General features: G+C 44.0%; 1 protein-coding gene across 14 annotated transcripts in view; it reads left to right on the top strand.

The window, feature by feature from the left end:
• Window positions 1-25,264, top strand: part of LOC115127784 (tensin-1-like) — a 233,616-nt gene that overhangs the window by 158,961 nt on the left and 49,391 nt on the right. For 13 of the 14 annotated variants that reach the window (XM_065023791.1, XM_065023840.1, XM_065023798.1 and 10 more), the window contains 6 exons: window positions 5,690-5,731; window positions 20,021-20,070; window positions 21,433-21,604; window positions 21,758-21,808; window positions 21,995-22,117; window positions 23,742-23,806. In XM_065023791.1, coding sequence (XP_064879863.1) covers window positions 5,690-5,731; window positions 20,021-20,070; window positions 21,433-21,604; window positions 21,758-21,808; window positions 21,995-22,117; window positions 23,742-23,806 — 503 coding nt within the window. Of the gene's footprint in view, window positions 1-5,689; window positions 5,732-15,409; window positions 15,831-20,020; window positions 20,071-21,432; window positions 21,605-21,757; window positions 21,809-21,994; window positions 22,118-23,741; window positions 23,807-25,264 lie in introns of those variants that run through there. The other variant, XM_065023825.1, reaches the window with a different exon arrangement.

Genomic DNA, 25,264 nt, shown 5'->3' with positions numbered 1-25,264 from the left:
ACAGAGTGGTTGGTTAGGGGTAATCTCTACACAGGGTCACATACAGAGTGGTTGGTTAGGGGGTAATCTCTACACAGAGTCACATACAGAGTGGTTGGTTAGGGGGTAATCTCTACACAGGGTCACATACAGAGTGGCTGGTTAGGGGGTAATCTCTACACAGAGTCACATACAGAGTGGTTTCTCAGTATTTGTGTTATTCTTCTGACAGTCTATAGTAATGGAATACCCCCATCTGTCGGTTAAAGTGTGTGTGTGTTATTAACGTATGATGTGTGAAGGTACACCAAACAGAGTTGTGACCCCAGGTTCTCCTCACTCACATCTATGTGGCGTCCTGGGATTGTTCTGAGAATAATCACTCACAGGGTCAGAAGTTCATGTTCAACTCTATTCTAGGGGCTATGTCTGTATAGTATTGAAATGTCTTGAATGGCTTCCTTCCCTCTGTCCTTCCTTCCTTCCCTCCCTCCTTTAGCCGTCCACTGATCCTCCTTGGGTGAGATGAGAGAAATAAAAAGCGGTGTAATGCTACTTTTTGTCCCCTAGAGGGTGCTCTAGTCCACAGCACCTTGTCTTGCGTCAGGGAGGCAAAAAATAGTCTGGTGCTTTGACTTCATGACAAACCGTTTCTGCATTAAGCCACTTTGAGTGCCATGGTGAGGGGGTCAATTCCATTTCAGTGCAGGAAGTAAACTGAAATGTAGAAATTCTAATTCCATTTTGGTCTCCCAGAGAAGCGCTGGGAATTAGAACTGGCATTTCTGTTGACTTTCTGAATTGACTGACTTGAAAAGGAATTGACCCCAACCCCTGGTCACGACCGAATGTTCTACTAATCCAAACAGTCCACATCCACACATTTGTGCTGATTCCCTGTGGACTGTGTCTGTTTTGACTCCCATGGCTTTTAAAACAGTGCTACAGATGTTTATTTTGAGCCTATTGCATTTTTTCCCTCCCATGCCTTTTTAGCATGGTAGCATGCTTTCCCTAAAGATAGTTCTGTAGCTATGAGAGTGGGACACCATAAGACATGATACAAATGTAAACACTCAATAAACCTGCTCATTTCAATGGTTTGGAGTGGGTTTTTATGTTTTCATCATCATGTCCTGATGCCCACTCCTATGAGGAGCATGTTAGACTGATGGAGAGTTAACTGCTATCAATCTCCCTGTTTCAATATTGACTTAAACACACTGTTTAATGATGCATCTACACACACACTGTTTACTGATGCATCTACACACACACACTGTTTACTGATGCTTCTACACACACACTGTTTACTGATGCATCTACACACACTGTTTACTGATGCATCTACACACACACTGTTTACTGATGCATCTACACACACACACTGTTTACTGATGCATCTACACACACACTGTTTACTGATGCATCTACACACACACTGTTTACTGATGCATCTACACACACACTGTTTACTGATGCATCTACACACACACTGTTTACTGATGCATCTACACACACACACTGTTTACTGATGCATCTACACACACTGTTTACTGATGCATCTACACACACACTGTTTACTGATGCATCTACACACACACTGTTTACTGATGCATCTACACACACACACTGTTTACTGATGCTTGTACACACACACTGTTTACTGATGCATCTACACACACACACTGTTTACTGATGCATCTACACACACACTGTTTACTGATGCATCTACACACACACTGTTTACTGATGCATCTACACACACACTGTTTACTGATGCATCTACACACACACTGTTTACTGATGCATCTACACACACACACTGTTTACTGATGCATCTACACACAAACTGTTTACTGATGCTTCTACACACACACACTGTTTACTGATGCTTCTACACACACACACTGTTTACTGATGCATCTACACACACTGTTTACTGATGCATCTACACACACTGTTTACTGATGCATTCTACACACACTGTTTACTGATGCATCTACACACACACACTGTTTACTGATGCATCTACACACACTGTTTACTGATGCATCTACACACACTGTTTACTGATGCATCTACACACACACTGTTTACTGATGCATCTACACACACTGTTTACTGATGCATCTACACACACACACTGTTTGATGATGCACACGCGCACACACACACACGCACACACACACTGTTTACTGATACTTGATGCTTCTACAGAAACACACACACACACACACTTAAACTGATGCACACACACAGCAACAAATGATGTACGTGTTAGCAGGGATTGTGTGTGTGCGTGCATGTGTGCATGCGTGCATGTGTGCATGTCTGTGTGTGTGTGTGTGTGCGTGCGTGCGTGCGTGTGTGCGTGTCTGTGTGTGTGTGTGTGTGTCTGTGTGTGTGTGTGTGAGCAGGCCCAAGGCCCTCATGTTCTCCTCTCAGGGTTAATGGAATGGCGATGTGTCTCAGGTGGATCATTAACAGTGTTCAGGGAGGAGAGAGTTCTATAAAAGAACCTTCACAGCTGCTTTTCTTTTCTCCCATCCTCTCTTTCTATCTCTCTCCCTTCCTCTCTTTCTGTCTCTCTCCCTTCCTCTCTTTCTATCTCTCTCCCTTCCTCTCTTTCTGTCTCTCTCCCTTCCTCTCTTTCTGTCTCTCTCCCTTCCTCTCTTTCTATCTCTCTCCCTTCCTCTCTTTCTATCTATCTCTCTCCCTTCCTCTCTTTCTGTCTCTCTCCCTTCCTCTCTTTCTATCTCTCTCCCTTCCTCTCTTTCTATCTCTCTCCCTTCCTCTCTTTCTATCTCTCTCCCTTCCTCTCTTTCTGTCTCTCTCCCTTCCTCTCTTTCTATCTCTCTCCCTTCCTCTCTTTCTGTCTCTCTCCCTTCCTCTCTTTCTATCTATCTCTCTCCCTTCTATCTCTCTCCCTTCCTCTCTTTCTATCTCTCTCCCTTCCTCTCTTTCTATCTCTCTCCCTTCCTCTCTTTCTATCTCTCTCCCTTCCTCTCTTTCTGTCTCTCTCCCTTCCTCTCTTTCTATCTATCTCTCTCCCTTCCTCTCAATCTATCTCTCTCCCTTCCTCTCTTTCTGTCTCTCTCCCTTCCTCTCTTTCTATCTCTCTCCCTTCCTCTCTTTCTGTCTCTCTCTCTTCCTCTCTTTCTATCTCTCTCCCTTCCTCTCTTTCTGTCTCTCTCCCTTCCTCTCTTTCTATCTATCTCTCTCCATTCTATCTCTCTCCCTTCCTCTCTTTCTATCTCTCTCCCTTCCTCTCTTTCTATCTATCTCTCTCCCTTCCTCTCTTTCTGTCTCTCTCCCCTTCCTCTCTTTCTGTCTCTCTCCTTCCTCTCTTTCTATCTCTCTCCCTTCCTCTCTTTCTATCTATCTCTCTCCATTCTATCTCTCTCCCTTCCTCTCTTTCTATCTCTCTCCCTTCCTCTCTTTCTATCTCTCTCCCTTCCTCTCTTTCTATCTCTCTCCCTTCCTCTCTTTCTATCTCTCTCCCTTCCTCTCTTTCTGTCTCTCTCCCTTCCTCTTTCTATCTCTCTCCCTTCCTCTCTTTCTGTCTCTCTCCCTTCCTCTCTTTCTGTCTCTCTCCCTTCCTCTCTTTCTGTCTCTCTCCTTCCTCTCTTTCTATCTCTCTCCCTTCCTCTCTTTCTATCTATCTCTCTCCCTTCTCTCTTTCTGTCTCTCTCCCTTCCTCTCTTTCTATCTCTCTCCCTTCCTCTCTTTCTATCTCTCTCTCCTTCCTCTCTTTCTGTCTCTCTCCCTTCCTCTCTTTCTATCTCTCTCCCTTCCTCTCTTTCTGTCTCTCTCCCTTCCTCTCTTTCTATCTATCTCTCTCCCTTCTATCTCTCTCCCTTCCTCTCTTTCTATCTCTCTCCTTCCTCTCTTTCTATCTCTCTCCTTCCTCTCTTTCTATCTCTCTCCCTTCCTCTCTTTCTGTCTCTCTCCCTTCCTCTCTTTCTATCTATCTCTCTCCCTTCCTCTCAATCTATCTCTCTCCCTTCCTCTCTTTCTGTCTCTCTCCCTTCCTCTCTTTCTATCTCTCTCCCTTCCTCTCTTTCTGTCTCTCTCCCTTCCTCTCTTTCTATCTCTCTCCCTTCCTCTCTTTCTGTCTCTCTCCCTTCCTCTCTTTCTATCTATCTCTCTCCATTCTATCTCTCTCCCTTCCTCTCTTTCTATCTCTCTCCCTTCCTCTCTTTCTATCTCTCTCCCTTCCTCTCTTTCTGTCTCTCTCCCTTCCTCTCTTTCTATCTATCTCTCTCCCTTCCTCTCTTTCTCTCTCTCCCTTCCTCTCTTTCTCTCTCTCTCCCTTCCTCTCTTTCTATCTCTCTCCCTTCTCTCTTTCTATCTCTCTCCCTTCCTCTCTTTCTGTCTCTCTCCTTCCTCTCTTTCTATCTCTCTCCCTTCCTCTCTTTCTGTCTCTCTCCCTTCCTCTCTTTCTGTCTCTCTCCCTTCCTCTATTTCTGTCTCTCTCCCTTCCTCTCTTTCTATCTCTCTCCCTTCCTCTCTTTCTATCTATCTCTCTCCCTTCCTCTCTTTCTGTCTCTCTCCCTTCCTCTCTTTCTGTCTCTCTCCCTTCCTCTCTTTCTATCTCTCTCCCTTCCTCTCTTTCTATCTCTCTCCCTTCCTCTCTTTCTATCTCTCTCCCTTCCTCTCTTTCTGTCTCTCTCCCTTCCTCTCTTTCTATCTCTCTCCCTTCCTCTCTTTCTGTCTCTCTCCCTTCCTCTCTTTCTATCTCTCTCCCTTCCTCTCTTTCTATCTCTCTCCCTTCCTCTCTTTCTATCTTTCTCCCTTCCTCTCTTTCTGTCTCTCTCCCTTCCTCTCTTTCTATCTATCTCTCTCCCTTCCTCTCATTCTATCTCTCTCCCTTCCTCTCTTTCTATCTCTCTCCCTTCCTCTCTTTCTATCTCTCTCCCTTCCTCTCTTTCTGTCTCTCTCCCTTCCTCTCTTTCTATCTCTCTCCCTTCCTCTCTTTCTGTCTCTCTCCCTTCCTCTCTTTCTATCTCTCTCCCTTCCTCTCTTTCTGTCTCTCTCCCTTCCTCTCTTTCTATCTCTCTCCCTTCCTCTCTTTCTGTCTCTCTCCCTTCCTCTCTTTCTATCTATCTCTCTCCATTCTATCTCTCTCCCTTCCTCTCTTTCTATCTCTCTCCCTTCCTCTCTTTCTGTCTCTCTCCCTTCCTCTCTTTCTATCTATCTCTCTCCCTTCCTCTCTTTCTCTCTCTCCCTTCCTCTCTTTCTATCTCTCTCCCTTCCTCTCTTTCTATCTCTCTCCCTTCCTCTCTTTCTGTCTCTCTCCCTTCCTCTCTTTCTGTCTCTCTCCCTTCCTCTCTTTCTATCTCTCTCCCTTCCTCTCTTTCTGTCTCTCTCCCTTCCTCTCTTTCTGTCTCTCTCCCTTCCTCTCTTTCTGTCTCTCTCCCTTCCTCTCTTTCTATCTCTCTCCCTTCCTCTCTTTCTATCTCTCTCCCTTCCGCTCTTTCTATCTCTCTCCCTTCCTCTCTCTCTTGCTCTTTTCCCTGTCTCTGTTCTACCATTCGATGTGACAGAGGTCAGTTGCTTCACTTAATTCACGGGTGAGTAGCACAACCAGGTCTGGACCTCGTCTCTCTTGACAAAGTGATTGAATCAGATGAACCTGCATGGATTGATAAAGGAGAAACAAAGATTGGTATATACTCACCTGATCTCCATCTCTCTCTCCCTTCAGCCGGCGACTCCTCAGCTGCCGTTGAAGCATGTAGAAACTCCGGTAAGTCTCTCTCTTTTCATACTTCTGTGATGTTGATGATTGGTATTTGGAACAGTTATCAGCCTATACATCAGGAGGCATGTTACAGAAGCTCTGGCTTGTCTGGGCAGTGTGATGTACTGTAGTGTCAGAGGTGTCCTAATTGTATGGAGGTGACCCCAAAATAGTTATGCTTGACCCTTTGACTGTTCAGACGTGGGATCAACTCCATAAAGCTCGTGGACAGCTGTGATATTTTCACGGAGGTTGACGTAAGGACACTATTAGAACACACCCCCTGGAGGCAGAGAACATGGAAAGCACTGCAGTGTCTCCCACCTCAGTGGCTTACTCTGTTTCAGTGGACGTTGTTGAGCCATACTGTACTCTACTGTATGTACCCAATAGACATGAGTCGGTGAATGCAGACGTCACCCAGACCTGGACTACAGCTGTAATTGTTTGCTGCTGACAGACAGACTGACTGACAGCCAGACAGACTGACTGAGTGACTGACTGACTGATCAATCTGTGGATGGATGGACCCTGTGTTATTTAGGATGCAGTTACCTTATATGCACTTGTAGCATCTTTACACATACACTGTACACATATATTTGTTTAGGGGAGAATGGGGTAAGTTGAGCCATTTTTTAATTTTCAGCATCACTCCGTCAAGAGAAATATAGGATTCTTTCTAACAAAGATATCTACATATATTTCAGGATGTTGTGTATCCCTGGGAATAATCAGAATTCATGTAAACGTTACAGTTTTGAAAACATAGGTTGTCTGAAAAAAGTGGTCTCTTGACACAACCTACCCCGGGTTTGGGGTAAGTTGAGCTGCGGGACTGCCTACAAATATCTGTACTGAGTTAAATATTACCACAACCATTTTAAAACCATGTCTATCTTTATTTTCCAAACACAATCACAATCACTTTGTCTTTTAATAATCTTAAGGATATTTTAACACAGGCTTAACACTGAACAAAAACGTTCTACTTTTTATGAAACAATATTAACATAGGCCAGGCCCTGTTGTTACAGTACCTCATCTCAGCGATAATGTCTTTGCATTACGCCTGGGAAGAAAACACTTCAATTTGCTCGACTTGCCATTGGCTCAACCATTAGCTCAACTTACCGTGAGGCAAACATTTTGACTATATTAGCCCAACCAGCTACGAGGATGCACTTTCATGCTAGGATTAGGACCTCATATTGAAGCTTATAGAGACCCCAACTGATGTATATCTTCAAAATATCTACTTTGGTTTAAATACAAACATCATTAAACCTCTAACACAATAAATTAATTTTACTTAATTTTTGGGGACTTAACTTGCTTACCACTTTTTTCATGTGGTTTCTTCTTATACAGACTCCATGAAATGATGACCTCTTCCTAAATATTTGGTCAAATGATACATGTTGTTTATGGTTTCCTAGAAACAAGGGTGGCTCAACTTACCCCACTCTCCCCTACTGTACACACAGTACATACTTTATACCCATGTACGGTATGTGGAGGGAAGCTACACAGCTTGAGGTTTTTTAGAATCCCAAAGAGAGAGGAGGAGGGAGAGAGATAAAATAAGAGAAGAGTGAGTGAGAGGTGGGGAGAGAGACAGAGAGAGGAGGAGGGAGAGAGATAAAATAAGAGAAGAGGGAGTGAGAGGTGGGGAGAGAGAGAGAGAGGAGGAGGGAGAGAGATAAAATAAGAGAAGAGTGAGTGAGAGGTGGGGAGAGAGAGAGAGGAGGAGGGAGAGAGATACAATAAGAGAAGAGGGAGTGAGAGGTGGGGAGAGAGAGAGGAGGAGGGAGAGAGATACAATAAGAGAAGAGGGAGTGAGAGATGGGGAGAGAGAGACAGAGAGAGGAGGAGGGAGAGAGATAAAAATAAGAGAAGAGGGAGTGAGAGGTGGGGAGAGAGAGAGAGAGAGAGAGAGAGGAGGGAGAGAGATACAATAAGAGAAGAGGGACTGAGAGGTGGAGAGAGACACAGAGAGGAGGAGGGAGAGAGATAAAATAAGAGAAGAGGGAGTGAGAGGTGGGGAGAGAGAGAGAGGAGGATGGAGAGAGATACAATAAGAGAAGAGGGAGTGAGAGGTGGGGAGAGACAGAGAGAGGAGGAGGGAGAGATACAATAAGAGAAGAGGGAGTGAGAGGTGGGGAGAGAGACAGAGAGAGGAGGAGGGAGAGAGATAATATAAGAGAAGAGGGAGTGAGGTGGAGAGAGAGAAAGAGAGGGGGTGTGTGAGAGAGAGAGAGAGAGAGAGAGAGAGAGAGAGAGGGAGGGGGGCAGACAGTAGGTTGGATGTTCTGGTTTATAAGGCTTAGGGTTAGACAACGAGACAGAAAGCTGGTGACAGTGGACTAAAAACAGGAGAGTGTGTGACATGGTGTCCCTGAAATGCTTCCAGGTTCATCCCAAAATGTCAGATTAGGAGGAGGAGAGAGTTTAGTGTTCCTATTATAGAATTACAGAGACAGCAGTACTAACGCTTTAGAGAGAGGAAGTGATGGTGGAATATTTATTTGGTTAGCCAATAGGAGATGTCCTATCCATAGTTGTTGTGAGTGAGAGCATCCCATTGTGCCTGTAATTGAGTCAGTGTGGTGCGGCCAGGTCAGGCCAAATGCACCCTGGGTAGATTTTTTTAATTGTATTATTTTTTTACCCCCAATTTTGTGGTATCCAATTGTTAGTAGTTACTATCTTGTCTCATCGCTACAACTCCCGTACGGGCTCGGGAGAGACGAAGGTCGAGAGCCATGCGTCCTCCAAAACACAACCCAACCAAGCCGCACTGCTTCTTAACACAGCGCGCATCCAACCCGGAAGCCAGCCGCACCAATATGTCGGCGGAAACACCGTACACCTGGCCACCTGGTCAGTGTGCACTGCGCCCGGCCCGCCAGAGGAGAGGAGAGCTGAGGGAGCAGAGGAGATGAGAGGAGTTGAAGAGAAGATAGGAGAGCTGAGGGAGGAGAGGAGTTGAAGAGAAGATAGGAGAGCTGAGGGAGGAGAGGAGTTGAAGAGAAGATAGGAGAGCTGAGGGAGGAGAGGAGATGAAGAGAAGATAGGAGAGCTGAGGGAGGAGAGGAGATGAAGAGAAGATAGGAGAGCTGAGGGAGGAGAGGAGATGAAGAGAAGATAGGAGAGCTGAGGGAGGAGAGGAGATGAAGAGAAGATAGGAGAGCTGAGGGAGGAGAGGAGATGAAGAGAAGATAGGAGAGCTGAGGGAGGAGAGGAGATGAAGAGAAGATAGGAGAGCTGAGGGAGGAGAGGAGTTGAAGAGAAGATAGGAGAGCTGAGGGAGGAGAGGAGTTGAAGAGAAGATAGGAGAGCTGAGGGAGGAGAGGAGATGAAGAGAAGATAGGAGAGCTGAGGGAGGAGAGGAGTTGAAGAGAAGATAGGAGAGCTGAGGGAGGAGAGGAGATGAAGAGAAGATAGGAGAGCTGAGGGAGGAGAGGAGTTGAAGAGAAGATAGGAGAGCTGAGGGAGGAGAGGAGATGAAGAGAAGATAGGAGAGCTGAGGGAGGAGAGGAGATGAAGAGAAGATAGGAGAGCTGAGGGAGGAGAGGAGATGAAGAGAAGATAGGAGAGCTGAGGGAGGAGAGGAGATGAAGAGAAGATAGGAGAGCTGAGGGAGGAGAGGAGATGAAGAGAAGATAGGAGAGCTGAGGGAGGAGAGGAGTTGAAGAGAAGATAGGAGAGCTGAGGGAGGAGAGGAGTTGAAGAGAAGATAGGAGAGCTGAGGGAGGAGAGGAGATGAAGAGAAGATAGGAGAGCTGAGGGAGGAGAGGAGTTGAAGAGAAGATAGGAGAGCTGAGGGAGGAGAGGAGATGAAGAGAAGATAGGAGAGCTGAGGGAGGAGAGGAGTTGAAGAGAAGATAGGAGAGCTGAGGGAGGAGAGGAGATGAAGAGAAGATAGGAGAGCTGAGGGAGGAGAGGAGTTGAAGAGAAGATAGGAGAGCTGAGGGAGGAGAGGAGATGAGAGGAGTTGAAGAGGATAGGAGAGCTGAGGAGAGGAGAGGTTGAGCACATTTTGGTTTTTGCCCTGGCACTATACAGCTGATTCAAATCACAAAGCTATTTGAACCAGCTGTGTAGTGCTGGTGGGGACGATGACACACATGAACCTAACACACATGAACCTAACACACATGTACCTAACACACATTAACCTAACACACATGAACCTAACACACATGAACCTAACACACATTAACCTAACACACATTTACCTAACACACATCAACCTAACACACATTAACCTAACACACATTAACCTAACACACATTAACCTAACACACATGAACCTAACACACATGAACCTAACACACATCAACCTAACACACATTAACCTACACACATTTACCTAACACACATTAACCTAACACACATTAATCTAACACACATTAACCTAACACACATTAACCTAATACACATGAACCTAACACACATGAACCTAACACACATCAACCTAACACACATCAACCTAACACACATTAACCTAATACACATGAACCTAACACACATGAACCTAACACACATCAACCTAACACATATTAACCTAACACACATGAACCTAACACACATGAACCTAACACACATGAACCTAACACACATCAACCTAACACACATTAACCTAACACACATTAACCTACACACATTTACCTAACACACATTAACCTAACACACATTAATCTAACACACATTAACCTAACACACATTAACCTAACACACATGAACCTACACACATTAACCTAACACACATTAACTTAACACACATTAATCTACACACATTTACCTAACACACATCAACCTAACACACATTAATCTAACACACATTAACCTAACACACATGAACCCAACACACATTAACCTAACACACATTAACCTAACACACATTAACCTAACACACATTAACCTAACACACATGAACCTAACACACATTAACCTAACACACATTAACCTAACACACATTAACCTAACACACATTAACCTAACACACATGAACCCAACACACATTAACCTAACACACATTAACCTAACACACATTAACCTAACACACATTAACCTAACACACATGAACCTAACACACATTAACCTAACACACATCAACCTAACACACATTTACCTAACACACATTAACCTAACACACATTAACCTAACACACATTTACCTAACACACATCAACCTAACACACATTAACCTAACACACATTTACCCAACACACATTAACCTAACACAAATGTACCTAACACACATTAACCTAACACACATCAACCTAACACACATTAATCTAACACACATTAACCTAACACACATTAACCTAACACACATGAACCTAACACACATTAACCTAACACACATTAACCTAACACACATTAACCTAACACACATCCACCTAACACACATTAACCCAACACACATTAACCTAACACACATCCACCTAACACACATTAACCTAACACAAATGTACCTAACACACATTAACCTAACACACATTCACCTAACACACATTCACCTAACACACATTAACCTAACACACATCCACCTAACACACATTAACCCAACACACATTAACCTAACACACATCCACCTAACACACATTAACCTAACACAAATGTACCTAACACACATTAACCTAACACACATTAACCTAACACACATTCACCTAACACACATTAACCTAACACACATTAACCTAACACATTAACCTAACACAAATGTACCTAACACACATCCACCTAACACACATTAACCTAACACACATTAACCTAACACACATTAACCTAATACACATTAACCTAACACAAATGTACCTAACACACATTAACCTAACACACATTAACCTAACACACATTAACCTAACACAAATGTACCTAACACACATTAACCTAACACAAATGTACCTAATACAAATGTACCTAACACACATTTACCTAACACACATTAACCTAACACACATTCACCTAACACACATTAACCTAACACACATGTACCTAACAGACATTAACCTAACACACATTAACCTAACACACATTAACCTAACACAAATGTACCTAACACACATTAACCTAACACACATTAACCTAACACAAATGTACCTAACACACATTAACCTAACACAAATGTACCTAATACAAATGTACCTAACACACATTAACCTAACACACATTAACCTAACACACATTAACCTAACACAAATGTACCTAACACAAATGTACCTAACAGACATTAACCTAACACACATTAACCTAACATACATTAACCTAACACAAATGTACCTAACACAAATGTACCTAACAGACATTAACCTAACACACATTAACCTAACACACATTAACCTAACACACATTTACCTACACACATTAACCTAACACACATTAACCTAACACACATTAACCTAACACAAATGTCCCTAACAGACATTAACCTAACACACATTAACCTAACACACATTAACCTAACACACATTAACCTAACACAAATGTACCTAACAGACATTAACCTAACACACATTAACCTAACACAAATGTACCTAACACAAATGTATCTAAAATACATTAACCTAACACACATTAACCTAACACACATTAACCTAACACAAATGTACCTAACACAAATGTACCTAAAAGACATTAACCTAACACACATTAACCTAACACACATTAACCTAACACAAATGTACCTAACACAAATGTACCTAACACACATTAACCTAACACACATTAACCTAACACACATTAACTTCTTGCGTCGAGCCATCCCGGATCCGGTATCGTGACTACAGCCTCAAGCTCATTACCATAACGCAACGTTAACTATTCATGAAAATCGCAAATGAAATGAAATTAATCTATTTTCTCTCAAGCTTAGCCTTTTGTTAACAACACTGTCATCTCAGATTTTCAAAATATGCTTCTCAACCATTGCAAAACAAGCATTTGTGTAACAGTATTGATTGCTAGCGTAGCATTTAGCGTTAGCATTCAGCAGGCAACATTTTCACAAAAACCAGAAAAGGATTCAAATAAAATCATTTACCTTTGAAGAACTTCAGATGTTTTCAATGAGGAGACTCTCAGTTAGATAGCAAATGTTCCATTTTTACAAAAAATATTATTTGTGTTGACAAATTGGTCCGTTTTCTGCGTCACGTTTAGCTACGAAAAAAACCTGTATCCAGGATTGTGTAAATCTATCCGCAAGCTCATTAGCATAACACAACGTTAACTATTCATGAAAATCGCAAATGAAATGAAATTAATCTATTTGCTCTCAAGCTTAGCCTTTTGTTAACAACACTGTCATCTCAGATTTTCAAAATATGCTTTTGAACCATAGCTAAACAAGCATTTGTGTAACAGTATTACTAGCCTAGCATAGGATTATTCCTCTCTTTCACCATGCAACATTTTCCACAAAAACCAGAAAAGCATTCAAATAAAATAATTTACCTTTCAAGAACTTCGGATGTTTTCAATGAGGAGACTCAGATAGCAAATGTTCAGTTTTTCCTGAAAGATTATTTGTTTAGGACAAATCGCTCCGTTTTCTGCGTCACGTTTAGCTACGAAAAAAAACCTGTATCCAGGATTGTGTAAATCTATCCGCAAGCTCATTAGCATAACACAACGTTAACTATTCATGAAAATCGCAAATGAAATGAAATTAATCTATTTGCTCTCAAGCTTAGCCTTTTGTTAACAACACTGTCATCTCAGATTTTCAAAATATGCTTTTGAACCATAGCTAAACAAGCTTTTGTGTAACAGTATTGATAGCCTAGCATAGTATTATGCCTCTTTCACCATGCAACATTTTCCACAAAAAACAGAAAATAATTCAAATAAAATAATTTACCTTTGAAGAACTTCAGATGTTTTCAATGAGGAGACTCTGTTAGATAGCTAATGTTCCGTTTTTACAAAAAATATTATTTGTGTCGACTAATTGCTCCGTTTTGTTCATCACGTTTGGGTAAGAAAAAAAGAAAAAAAAAGTCATTAAAACGCTAACTTTTTTCCAAATTAACTCCATAATATCGACAGAAACATGGCAAACCGATGTTTAGAATCAATCCTCAAGGTGTTTTTCACATATCTATCGACGATAAAATCCATCGTGGCAGTTTACTTTCTCTTCTGAAGAAATGGAACGTGCATGGACCTACAGATTACGCACACAGGACACCGGGCGGGACACCAGGTAAATGTAGTCTCTTATGGTCAATCTTCCAATGATATGCCTACAAACACGTCACAATGCTGCAGACACCTCGGGGAATAGACAGAAAGCGTGGGCTCATTCCTGGCGCATTCACAGCCATATAAGGAAACATTGGAACACAGCGCCTTCAGAATCTGGGGCATTTCCTGTATGAAACTTCATCTTGGTTTCGCCTGTTGCATTAGTTCTGGGGCACTCACAGATAATATCTTTGCAGTTTTGGAGACGTCAGAGTTTTGTCTTTCCAAGGCTGTCAATTCCATGCATAGTCGAGCATCTTTTCGTGACAAAATATTGCGCTTAAAACGGGCACATCTTTTTATCCAATAATGACACAGCGCCCCCATAGGTTGAAGAGGTTAACCTAACACACATTAACCTAACACAAATGCACCTAACACAAATGTACCTAACACAAATGTACCTAACACAAATGTACCTAACACAAATGTACCTAACAGACATTAAACTAACACAGTGGTTCCTCCTCCTCCTCAGTGGTTGTGACACTAGGAAGCCCACTTTAGATAGAGAAAATCATCTGGTTTCAGTGGTCTGCTGTATTCCCCTCTCTCTGACCTCAGTCAGCACTGGAGGAAAGTATTTCTGCTCTCAACTCTGAATCCCTGGTATATAAGAGCATCAGTGGTATAGGGAGCAGTCAGGGTTACACATATATACGATAGAGGGAAACACCAGCTCTCTCTGGAATTACTCTGGAAATGTGTAATTGGTAGCTAAGGGTCAAAGGATGGGTTTCGGGAAGAGTGTTAGCCAACAAACGACCTCTCGTAGTCCCACTGTTCCAAGGCATTCACACTAGCACAATGTGGTGGTGTCGCTTTACAATAAGTACATTTAATTAACTTGGAGACGTAGTAGTATTTAGAGGGGGACCACACGCACACACACACACACACACACACAAACCACAGAGCGAGAGAGAGAGGGAGGGAGAGAGAGAGAGAGCGTGGGAGAGAGAGAGAGAGAGAGAAGGGAGGGAGGAAGGGAGAGCAGGGAGAGAGAGAGAGAGAGAGAAGGGAGGGAGGAAGGGAGAGCAGGGAGAGAGAGGGAGGGAGAGAGAGAGAGAGAGCGTGGGAGAGAGAGAGAGAGAGAGAGAGAGAGAGAGAGAGAGAGAGAAGGGAGGGAGGAAGGGAGAGAGAGAGAAGGGAGGGAGGAAGGGAGAGCAGGGAGAGAGAGAGAGGGAGAGAGAGAGAGAGAGAGAGAGAGAGAGAGAGAGAGAGAGAGAGAGAAGGGAGGGAGGGAGGAAGGGAGAGAGAGAGAAGGGAGGGAGGAAGGGAGAGCAGGGAGAGAGAGAGAGGGAGGGAGAGAGAGAGAGAGAGAGAGAGAGAGAGAGAGAGAGAGAGAGAGCGAGAGAGAGAGAAAGAAGAAATAATGAGGCATAATAAGAAAGAGGGAAGGGAGAAACCAAAAGTGGGCGGGAGAAGAGAAAGAATAAGCACTAAAGGGGAAAGACAAACGAGAGGCACGGAGGAGAAGAATAGAGACTGAGAGCGTTAAAGACTGAGCTGGAACCTGTTTTGGGGTTGAGCTGAGACTTTTTGAGGAGAGAGTCCCATCATGACAAAGGAATAAACAACAAAGAACAAACTGGACATATACAACAAGATCTTCGTCGTCTCTTGGAAGGAAACGAATATGGATATTAGACTCCAGGTGTTTCTCTGTGATTGACAACCAAGGCGTTGAAGCCTTCCCCAGGGCGATAGGGCGAACACAGAAAGGATAGAGCGAGAGGGACCCTGGTCCAGACCAGACCAGTCCAGCCATGACCTCAGGTGGTGCCCTCCGCAGGCGCCTCACGTCCTTCCGCAATTCCTGGAGGCGGAGCGCTGAGTACCTATTTAAGGTAGGCCACGCCCACTCTGGAAGTGTACCTGGTGGGATGACGGGCAAATCTGGCTTTTTAGTGTATGTTTCCCTGCTGTCAAACACACTACTTTGTATTTGGGTGTATTTAGGGGATCTTCCTTGAGGAATGCCATATGAAGTTGTACGTTTTGGGTGAAATTCCCCTTTAATAATGAGTTTGTCCATATGTTGTTGCATTACCCAATGGGCACAGACGTCAGCTCAATGTCTAGTTTTGATTTATATTTGCTTGAGTTGTCTACTATTTTGAATTCAATGTGAAATCACAAAAACATTTCACCATGTCATTGGTTTTAGGTTAAACTTTGTTTTCCACGTTTTGTGTGTCTTCCTCCTGTCTCTCTGTGTTGTGGTCTTACATTGAATGTCTTCCTCCTGTCTCTCTCTGTGTTGTGGTCTTACATTGAATGTCTTCCTCCTGTCTCTCTCTGTGTTGTGGTCTTTCATTGAATGTCTTCCTCCTGTCTCTCTGTGTTGCGGTCTTTCATTGAATGTCTTCCTCCTGTCTCTCTGTGTTGTGGTCTTTCATTGAATGTCTTCCTCCTGTCTCTCTCTGTGTTGTGGTCTTACATTGAATGTCTTCCTCCTGTCTCTCTGTGTGTTGTGGTCTTACATTGCATATCTTCCTCCTGTCTCTCTCTGTGTTGTGGTCTTTCATTGAATGTCTTCCTCCTGTCTCTGTGTGTTGTGGTCTTACATTGAATGTCTTCCTCCTGTCTCTCTGTGTTGTGGTCTTTCATTGAATGTCTTCCTCCTGTCTCTGTGTGTTGTGGTCTTTCATTGAATGTCTTCCTCCTGTCTCTCTCTGTGTTGTGGTCTTTCATTGAATGTCTTCCTCCTGTCTCTCTGTGTTGTGGTCTTTCATTGAATGTCTTCCTCCTGTCTCTCTCTGTGTTGTGGTCTTACATTGAATGTCTTCCTCCTGTCTCTCTGTGTGTTGTGGTCTTACATTGAATATCTTCCTCCTGTCTCTCTCTGTGTTGTGGTCTTTCATTGAATGTCTTCCTCCTGTCTCTCTGTGTGTTGTGGTCTTTCATTGAATGTCTTCCTCCTGTCTCTCTGTGTTGTGGTCTTTCATTGAATGTCTTCCTCCTGTCTCTCTCTGTGTTGTGGTCTTACATTGAATGTCTTCCTCCTGTCTCTCTCTGTGTTGTGGTCTTACATTGAATGTCTTCCTCCTGTCTCTCTGTGTTGTGGTCTTTCATTGAATGTCTTCCTCCTGTCTCTGTGTGTTGTGGTCTTACATTGAATGTCTTCCTCCTGTCTCTCTCTGTGTTGTGGTCTTACATTGAATGTCTTCCTCCTGTCTCTCTGTGTGTTGTGGTCTTACATTGAATGTCTTCCTCCTGTCTCTGTGTGTTGTGGTCTTACATTGAATGTCTTCCTCCTGTCTCTCTCTGTGTTGTGGTCTTACATTGAATGTCTTCCTCCTGTCTCTCTCTGTGTTGTGGTCTTTCATTGAATGTCTTCCTCCTGTCTCTGTGTGTTGTGGTCTTACATTGAATGTCTTCCTCCTGTCTCTGTGTGTTGTGGTCTTACATTGAATGTCTTCCTCCTGTCTCTCTCTGTGTTGTGGTCTTTCATTGAATGTCTTCCTCCTGTCTTTCTGTGTGTTGTGGTCTTTCATTGAATGTCTTCCTCCTGTCTCTCTGTGTTGTGGACTTTCATTGAATGTCTTCCTCCTGTCTCTCTGTGTGTTGTGGTCTTACATTGAATGTCTTCCTCCTGTCTCTCTGTGTGTTGTGGACTTTCATTGAATGTCTTCCTCCTGTCTCTCTGTGTGTTGTGGTCTTTCATTGAATATCTTCCTCCTGTCTCTCTCTGTGTTGTGGTCTTTCATTGAATGTCTTCCTCCTGTCTCTCTGTGTGTTGTGGTCTTACATTGAATGTCTTCCTCCTTTCTCTCTGTGTTGTGGTCTTTCATTGAATGTCTTCCTCCTGTCTCTCTCTGTGTTGTGGTCTTACATTGAATGTCTTCCTCCTGTCTCTCTGTGTGTTGTGGTCTTACATTGAATATCTTCCTCCTGTCTCTCTCTGTGTTGTGGTCTTTCATTGAATGTCTTCCTCCTGTCTCTGTGTGTTGTGGTCTTACATTGAATGTCTTCCTCCTGTCTCTGTGTGTTGTGGTCTTACATTGAATGTCTTCCTCCTGTCTCTCTCTGTGTTGTGGTCTTACATTGAATGTCTTCCTCCTGTCTCTCTCTGTGTTGTGGTCTTTCATTGAATGTCTTCCTCCTGTCTCTGTGTGTTGTGGTCTTACATTGAATGTCTTCCTCCTGTCTCTGTGTGTTGTGGTCTTACATTGAATGTCTTCCTCCTGTCTCTCTCTGTGTTGTGGTCTTTCATTGAATGTCTTCCTCCTGTCTCTCTGTGTGTTGTGGTCTTTCATTGAATGTCTTCCTCCTGTCTCTCTGTGTTGTGGACTTTCATTGAATGTCTTCCTCCTGTCTCTCTGTGTGTTGTGGTCTTACATTGAATGTCTTCCTCCTGTCTCTCTGTGTGTTGTGGTCTTTCATTGAATGTCTTCCTCCTGTCTCTGTGTGTTGTGGTCTTTCATTGAATGTCTTCCTCCTGTCTCTCTCTGTGTTGTGGTCTTTCATTGAATGTCTTCCTCCTGTCTCTCTCTGTGTTGTGGTCTTTCATTGAATGTCTTCCTCCTGTCTCTCTGGGATTCTCTTGTTGGTAGTTTGTTGGTCCTGCTGGGTAGAGTATCTTTACAGCTGGTTTTGATAACTGTGATGAGCATTACTGAGGTGGGAACGTAGGACACACACACACACACAGAGTGGTGTGTGTGTGTGGACGGTTGGACACAGATTGTATGAGAGGCTTGGTGGTTGTGTTGTGTGTACGTGTTTAGTTCTGCGTGTGTACACAGGCGTGTGTGTGTGTGTGTGTGAGTGTGTGTCCATGCCATGTGTGTGATGCAAGAGACCTTGTTCGTACATAATTGTCACTCTTGTCCCCTGTGAACAGACATATTGTTACAGTTTTGGAGCAACAGTGTCCTTGGTTCCAGCAGGCAGCATCTGTTTCTAGTCACATCACTTTGAATAATGGGTTTTCCTTTTGCCTGACGAGGATTAGTTTCATCACAGAGAAATGAATGGAACAATGGCAACACAGAGCTCTGTACTGTGTACATAACTTTCTGTTCTGTTCAGGTCCTCTGTGTCCTCCTTCACATAGTGCTGTGTATTTCTCCAGCCAGATGGGGAAGGCAGTGCTTGCCTTGTGGTAAAAAGGATGTTGAATCACTAAAGGTACTGATGTCCCAGTATAGGTAGACGTCTCCCTGTCCTCATCTCCCTGTCTTCGTGACCATGGACAGACAGACGGCAGGATGTAGTCAATGTAACTCTTACAGAAGGGTCAAACACAGACTGACAGACAGCTATGTACTGTACAGGCTAACTTTAAATGTTTGGGTAATTTCACATTTCAAACATACAGTACTTTGCTAGCGTATCAAACTGAACGTTTCAACCTGTAGCCTGTGCCAGGAGTGTGCTGATTGGCTGCTTAGTTGCAGGACATGCCAAGTATGTGATGTCAGTTGGATTACTGTGACAGGAAACAACCAATTATCAGTAATTAGATGTTTCCTAATGTTGCTGAATTACGTTACCATGAAGGAAAGGAGACAAGGAGATGAGGAGATGAACCTTGAAAGCTGTTTAAGACTGTTGCCACATGCCACTAACCAACCAACCCATCACCACCCTGTCACCAGGGTCATAGACAGGCTAATACCATGGTAATACTATGTGTTTAAAGCACCAGCATCTATTTTAGAACACAGCACTTTGTGTCTGAACACTGTGATCTATTGTCTACTGATAATCACCCTCGTTGTTGAAATGAATCCTCGATATTCTCCACTGCTTTTCTCTCTATAGTTAGACTGAGGATGGGGACACTGGGTACAAGTACGTCCCCAGGGATATCATGTTATTTCAAAGCAATGGACGCATCTCCTCATGGCTAAATTCCATCCAGTTGTGTTTGGATTTGATATAGTAGAAGACCAGATGCAGTGTGCTTTAATGTGGAATTTACAATGCAGTTGTGTATTACACTCACTCGCACACTTACGTCAAACACAAACAATGTCAAGTTGATCAAGGAGACTGAGTGTGTGCTCTATCTTCTCTGTGTTCTCTGTAGGGAACCCCAAGGTCCTGTAAGAGTGAGCAGACTAGGCGAAGGCCATCACGGTAAGAGAGACCACTGTCTTTCCCTCACTATCCAGGCTGTCACTATTCCTCATCTACTGCAGTATACGGCCACGTTTACACCTGTTTCTCTGACCTCACGTTTCGGTTCATTGATGCCCATAGCGCTCAACACACGCTGAAATCCATGGACACAGGCCTATCAAAACCCCATCAGGATGTATTCTATCCTGTTGTCAGATCACTGTGACAACCATGCCTGTTTCTCCAGCTACGCTTCCCATCTAACAGCCAACTGGGAGTCGGGATTTGGGGAGCTGATCAGAATGATTGCGCAATACCCGCTTGGATCATTCCAGAACACTTTGTTCTGAACTGAAGGATTGAAGATGTTTATGAAAACATGTGTGTTATCATATGACACCACTTTCCAATTACCATAGACATAAATCACATCGGTTTGTCAGTACTGAAGACTCATATCAAAGATATGCTAGATAATAGATACCACACACAAGAGCCACCAAGGAAGAGCTTCATAGACTTGTGCTGATGTACAAACCCTGTAAGATATCAGGGGCCATATTCATACAGAGTAGCAGTGGTGATCTCAGATCAGTTTGACCTTTTAGATCATAAGGAGCAAGGTTATATGGACAGGGAGAAGCTGATCCTAGATCTGCGCTCAGTACTCTGAAACGTTTTGTCAGAACTATCTTCCTCCCCAGGAGTGTCAGTCTGCTGCAGGCCATAGAGGAGGACAATGAGGTGTACATCACCTCTCTAACTCTCTCACCTCTTCCCTCTCCTCCCTTCTCCTCTCCCCTCATCTCCTCTCTCCTCTCATCTCCCCTCATCTCCTCTCTCCCCTCATCTCCCCCTCTCCACTCCCCCTCTCCCCAGCAGTGTCAGTCTGCTGCAGGCCATGGAGGGGGACTGTGAGGTAGACCTGGTGTACATAATTTCTCTAACTATCTCTCCTCTCCTCTCCTCTCCTCTCCTCTCCTCTCCTCTCCTCTCCTCTCCTCTCCTCTCCTCTCCTCTCCTCTCCTCTCCTCTCCTCTCCTCTCCTCTGAGAACTATGAGGTGGACCTAGTATACATCACATCACATATCTAACTATCGCTCCTCTCCTCTCCTCTCCTCTCCTCTCCTCTCCTCTCCTCTCCTCTCCTCTCCTCTCCTCTCCTCTCCTCTCCTCTGAGAACTATGAGGTGGACCTGGTATACATCACATATCTAACTATCTGTCCTCTTCCCCTTTTCTCCTCTCCCCAGTATTGTGTATGTTGCAGGCCATGGATGAGAACCATGAGGTGAATCTGTTGTACATCACTTTAACTATCTATCCTCTCCTCTCTCCTCTCTCCTCTCTCCTCTCTCCTCTCTCCTCTCCTCTCCCCAGGAGTGTCAGTCTGCTGCAGGCCATGGATGAGAACTATGAGGTGGACCTGGTGTACATCACCGAGAGGATCATCTCTGTCTCCTTCCCCAGCGGAGCGGAGGAGCGCAGCTACACCTCCAACATCAAGGAGGTGGCCTCCATGCTGGCCTCCAAACACGGGGAACACTATCTGGTGAGACCCCTGTCCTGCCACTGCTCTACCTCACTACCGGGCCTGTCTGTTGGTGTGGTGGCTTTCCATGCACCCTGTCACATCCTGTTGCTGATGTACAACTGTTTCCTGGAATTGTTCTCATGCTTATTGGTGTGGATTTTGTGATTTCAGCTCCTCAACCTAAGTGAGCGGAGGAATGACATCACCAAGCTTAACCACAAGGTATACACACACAAATACACACGCATGAACGCACACACACACACACACACACACACACACACACACACACACACACACACACACACACACACACACACACACACACACACACACACCACTCTCCTAAATGCAATGGTAGTGGTGGAAGTTTTGATATGTGATAGTGGTCTGTGTGGCCCCCTGTAGGTGCTGGAGTTTGGCTGGCCAGACCATTATGCTCCTGCCCTGGATAAGATCTGCAGCATGTGCAAGGCCATGGACACCTGGCTCAACGCTGACCAATACAATGTAGTGGTGCTTCACAACAAGGTAGGTGGTCGGACACATCACTCCAGGGAAGGGAGGAAGGAATGATACATAGTCAGGGTATTGGAACAGGGTCCCGTAGTCTTACAGATCACTGATCACTCCAGGGAAGGGAGGAAGGAAGGAAGGATACATAGTCAGGGTATTGGAACAGGGTCCCGTAGTCTTACAGATCACTGATCACTCCAGGGAAGGGAGGAAGGAAGGATACATAGTCAGGGTATTGTAACAGGGTCCCGTGGTCTTACAGATCACTGATCACTCCAGGGAAGGGAGGAAGGAAGGAAGGATACATAGTCAGGGTATTGGAACAGGGTCCCGTAGTCTTACAGATCACTGATCACTCCAGGGAAAGAGAAGGAAGGAAGGAAGGATACATAGTCAGGGTATTGGAACAGGGTCCCGTGGTCTTACAGATCACTGATCAGTCCATGGAAGGGAGGAATGAAGGGTTTCTTCCCGGGAGTGTTACAGTATGCCGCGGTCCACTGTGTTAAGGACAGTAGAGGGTGCTCTCTGTTTGAAGAGTGTGAAAGGAGACAGCCAGGCCCCAGGGAGAAAGTCCCCTATGAATACTTTCTCTGTATGTCCTCCATCCTCATTGGTAAGGAGGTAAAACACCAAACTGTCTCCCTGTACCTCATTGGACAAAGTGGGATAATCAAGCTGTCTTGTAGTTGGAAGACAAGTCCTCCATATTCTAGTATTGCTGGTAAAACATTTAAATGGTTCTTAACTGCAGACTGTTAGACTGAAGACGTATTTCACATAGAAATCCAGTGAACATGAGAGTCATTTGATTCTAATAAAGGCTGTTGCTGCTGCTGCCTGTGTTTTGGCAGCACATCCTCCTCCCCCAACCTCTCAGGCCCAATGATTCATCATACAACTTGTCATGTACGATCCAATGTCAACAACAGTAACTCCCCAAAAAATGACTTTAAAAACTTCATCTAAGTCTCTATCAATCCGTGTTAAAGACTTTGAGTCAATGTAGCTGAATAGTGAGTAGTAACTTGATAAGTCTGTGGGGGAACATTTGATTCAATATGTACAACAAGTGGTAGCAAACAGAGCATCCCCATGGTTACCAACACTTATTTTCCCCCTCGTCCTGAAATTGAAGCTTTTGGTCAAGATGGAAAAACTGCTTCCATTCAGAAACGCCTAATTTGATGACATGCTATTTGTTATCGCCCCAGTCAGAAATGTTCCACTTGCTGTTTCAGAGTTGAGGTCAAAGGTTTCTCCGGTAGTGTTGCATTTCTATCTTCAGTTGAATTTGACCACAAACAATGTCATTGTGATAAATGGAACCAGGCAGTTTGATCACATTCCATCTGTGACAGTTTGGCTTGAAAATAGCCTGGTCACTCAAATCTAACTCACCGTCCAGCACTTACATGTCTACACTGCAGGTACAAACATTATTCGGCCTTCAAGTGTGTAACTAAAAATAGCCTTGTATTCTTTCTCAAAAAGTATATCTCCCTCTCTCCCCATCCCCCCTATCCACCCCCTCTCCCTCTCTCTCTCCCTCTCTATCTCCCCCTATTCTCTCTCTCCCTCTCCCCCCTCTCTCTCCCTCTCCTTCCCCCTCTCTCCCCCTCTCTCTCTCTTTCTGCAGGGGAACCGTGGGAGGACAGGAGTGGTGGTGGCTGCCTACATGCATTACAGCAACATATCAGCCAGGTACCAGAGACTTCTGACTGTAGACAAACTGACCTCATGTACCCTGTTTGTTATTAGTCAACATATCAGCCAGATACCAGAGACTTCTGACTGCAGACAAACTGACCTCATGTACCCTGTTTGTTATTACTCAACATATCAGCCAGGTACCAGAGACTTCTGACTGCAGACAAACTCACCTCATGCACCCTGTTTGTTATTAGTCAACATATCAGCCAGGTACCAGAGACTTCTGACTGCAGACAAACTGACCTCATGTACCCTGTTTGTTATTAGTCAACATATCAGCCAGGTACCAGAGACTTCTGACTGCAGACAAACTGACCTCATGTACCCTGTTTGTTATTAGTCAACATATCAGCCAGGTACCAGAGACTTCTGACTGCAGACAAACTGACCTCATGTACCCTGTTTGTTATTAGTCAACATATCAGCCAGGTACCAGAGACTTCTGACTGCAGACAAACTGACCTCATGTACCCTGTTTGTTATTAGTCAACATATCAGCCAGGTACCAGAGACTTCTGACTGTAGACAAACTGACCTCATGTACCCTGTTTGTTATTAGTCAACATATCAGCCAGGTACCAGAGACTTCTGACTGCAGACAAACTGACCTCATGTACCCTGTTTGTTATTAGTCAACATATCAGCCAGGTACCAGAGACTTCTGACTGCAGACAAACTGACCTCATGTACCCTGTTTGTTATTAGTCAACATATCAGCCAGGTACCAGAGACTTCTGACTGCAGACAAACTGACCTCATGTACCCTGTTTGTTATTAGTCAACATATCAGCCAGGTACCAGAGACAAACTGACCTCATGTACCATGTTTGTTATTAGTCAACATATCAGCCAGGTACCAGAGACAAACTGACCTCATGTACCCTGTTTGTTATTAGTCAACATATCAGCCAGGTACCAGAGACTTCTGACTGCAGACAAACTGACCTCATGTACCCTGTTTGTTATTAGTCAACATATCAGCCAGGTACCAGAGACTTCTGACTGCAAACAAACTGACCTCATGTACCCTGTTTGTTATTAGTCAACATATCAGCCAGGTACCAGAGACTTCTGACTGCAGACAAACTGACCTCATGTACCCTGTTTGTTATTAGTCAACATATCAGCCAGGTACCAGAGACTTCTGACTGTAGACAAACTGACCTCATGTACCCTGTTTGTTATTAGTCAACATATCATCCAGGTACCAGAGACTTCTGACTGCAGACAAACTGACCTCATGTACCCTGTTTGTTATTAGTCAACATATCAGCCAGGTACCAGAGACTTCTGACTGCAGACAAACTGACCTCATGTACCCTGTTTGTTATTAGTCAACATATCAGCCAGGTACCAGAGACTTCTGACTGTAGACAAACTGACCTCATGTACCCTGTTTGTTATTAGTCAACATATCATCCAGGTACCAGAGACTTCTGACTGCAGACA

This window comes from Oncorhynchus nerka, linkage group LG2, assembly GCF_034236695.1.
Source record: "Oncorhynchus nerka isolate Pitt River linkage group LG2, Oner_Uvic_2.0, whole genome shotgun sequence".
Lineage (NCBI taxonomy): Eukaryota > Metazoa > Chordata > Actinopteri > Salmoniformes > Salmonidae > Oncorhynchus > Oncorhynchus nerka.
This window is presented reverse-complemented; position numbering and strand designations above follow the sequence as displayed.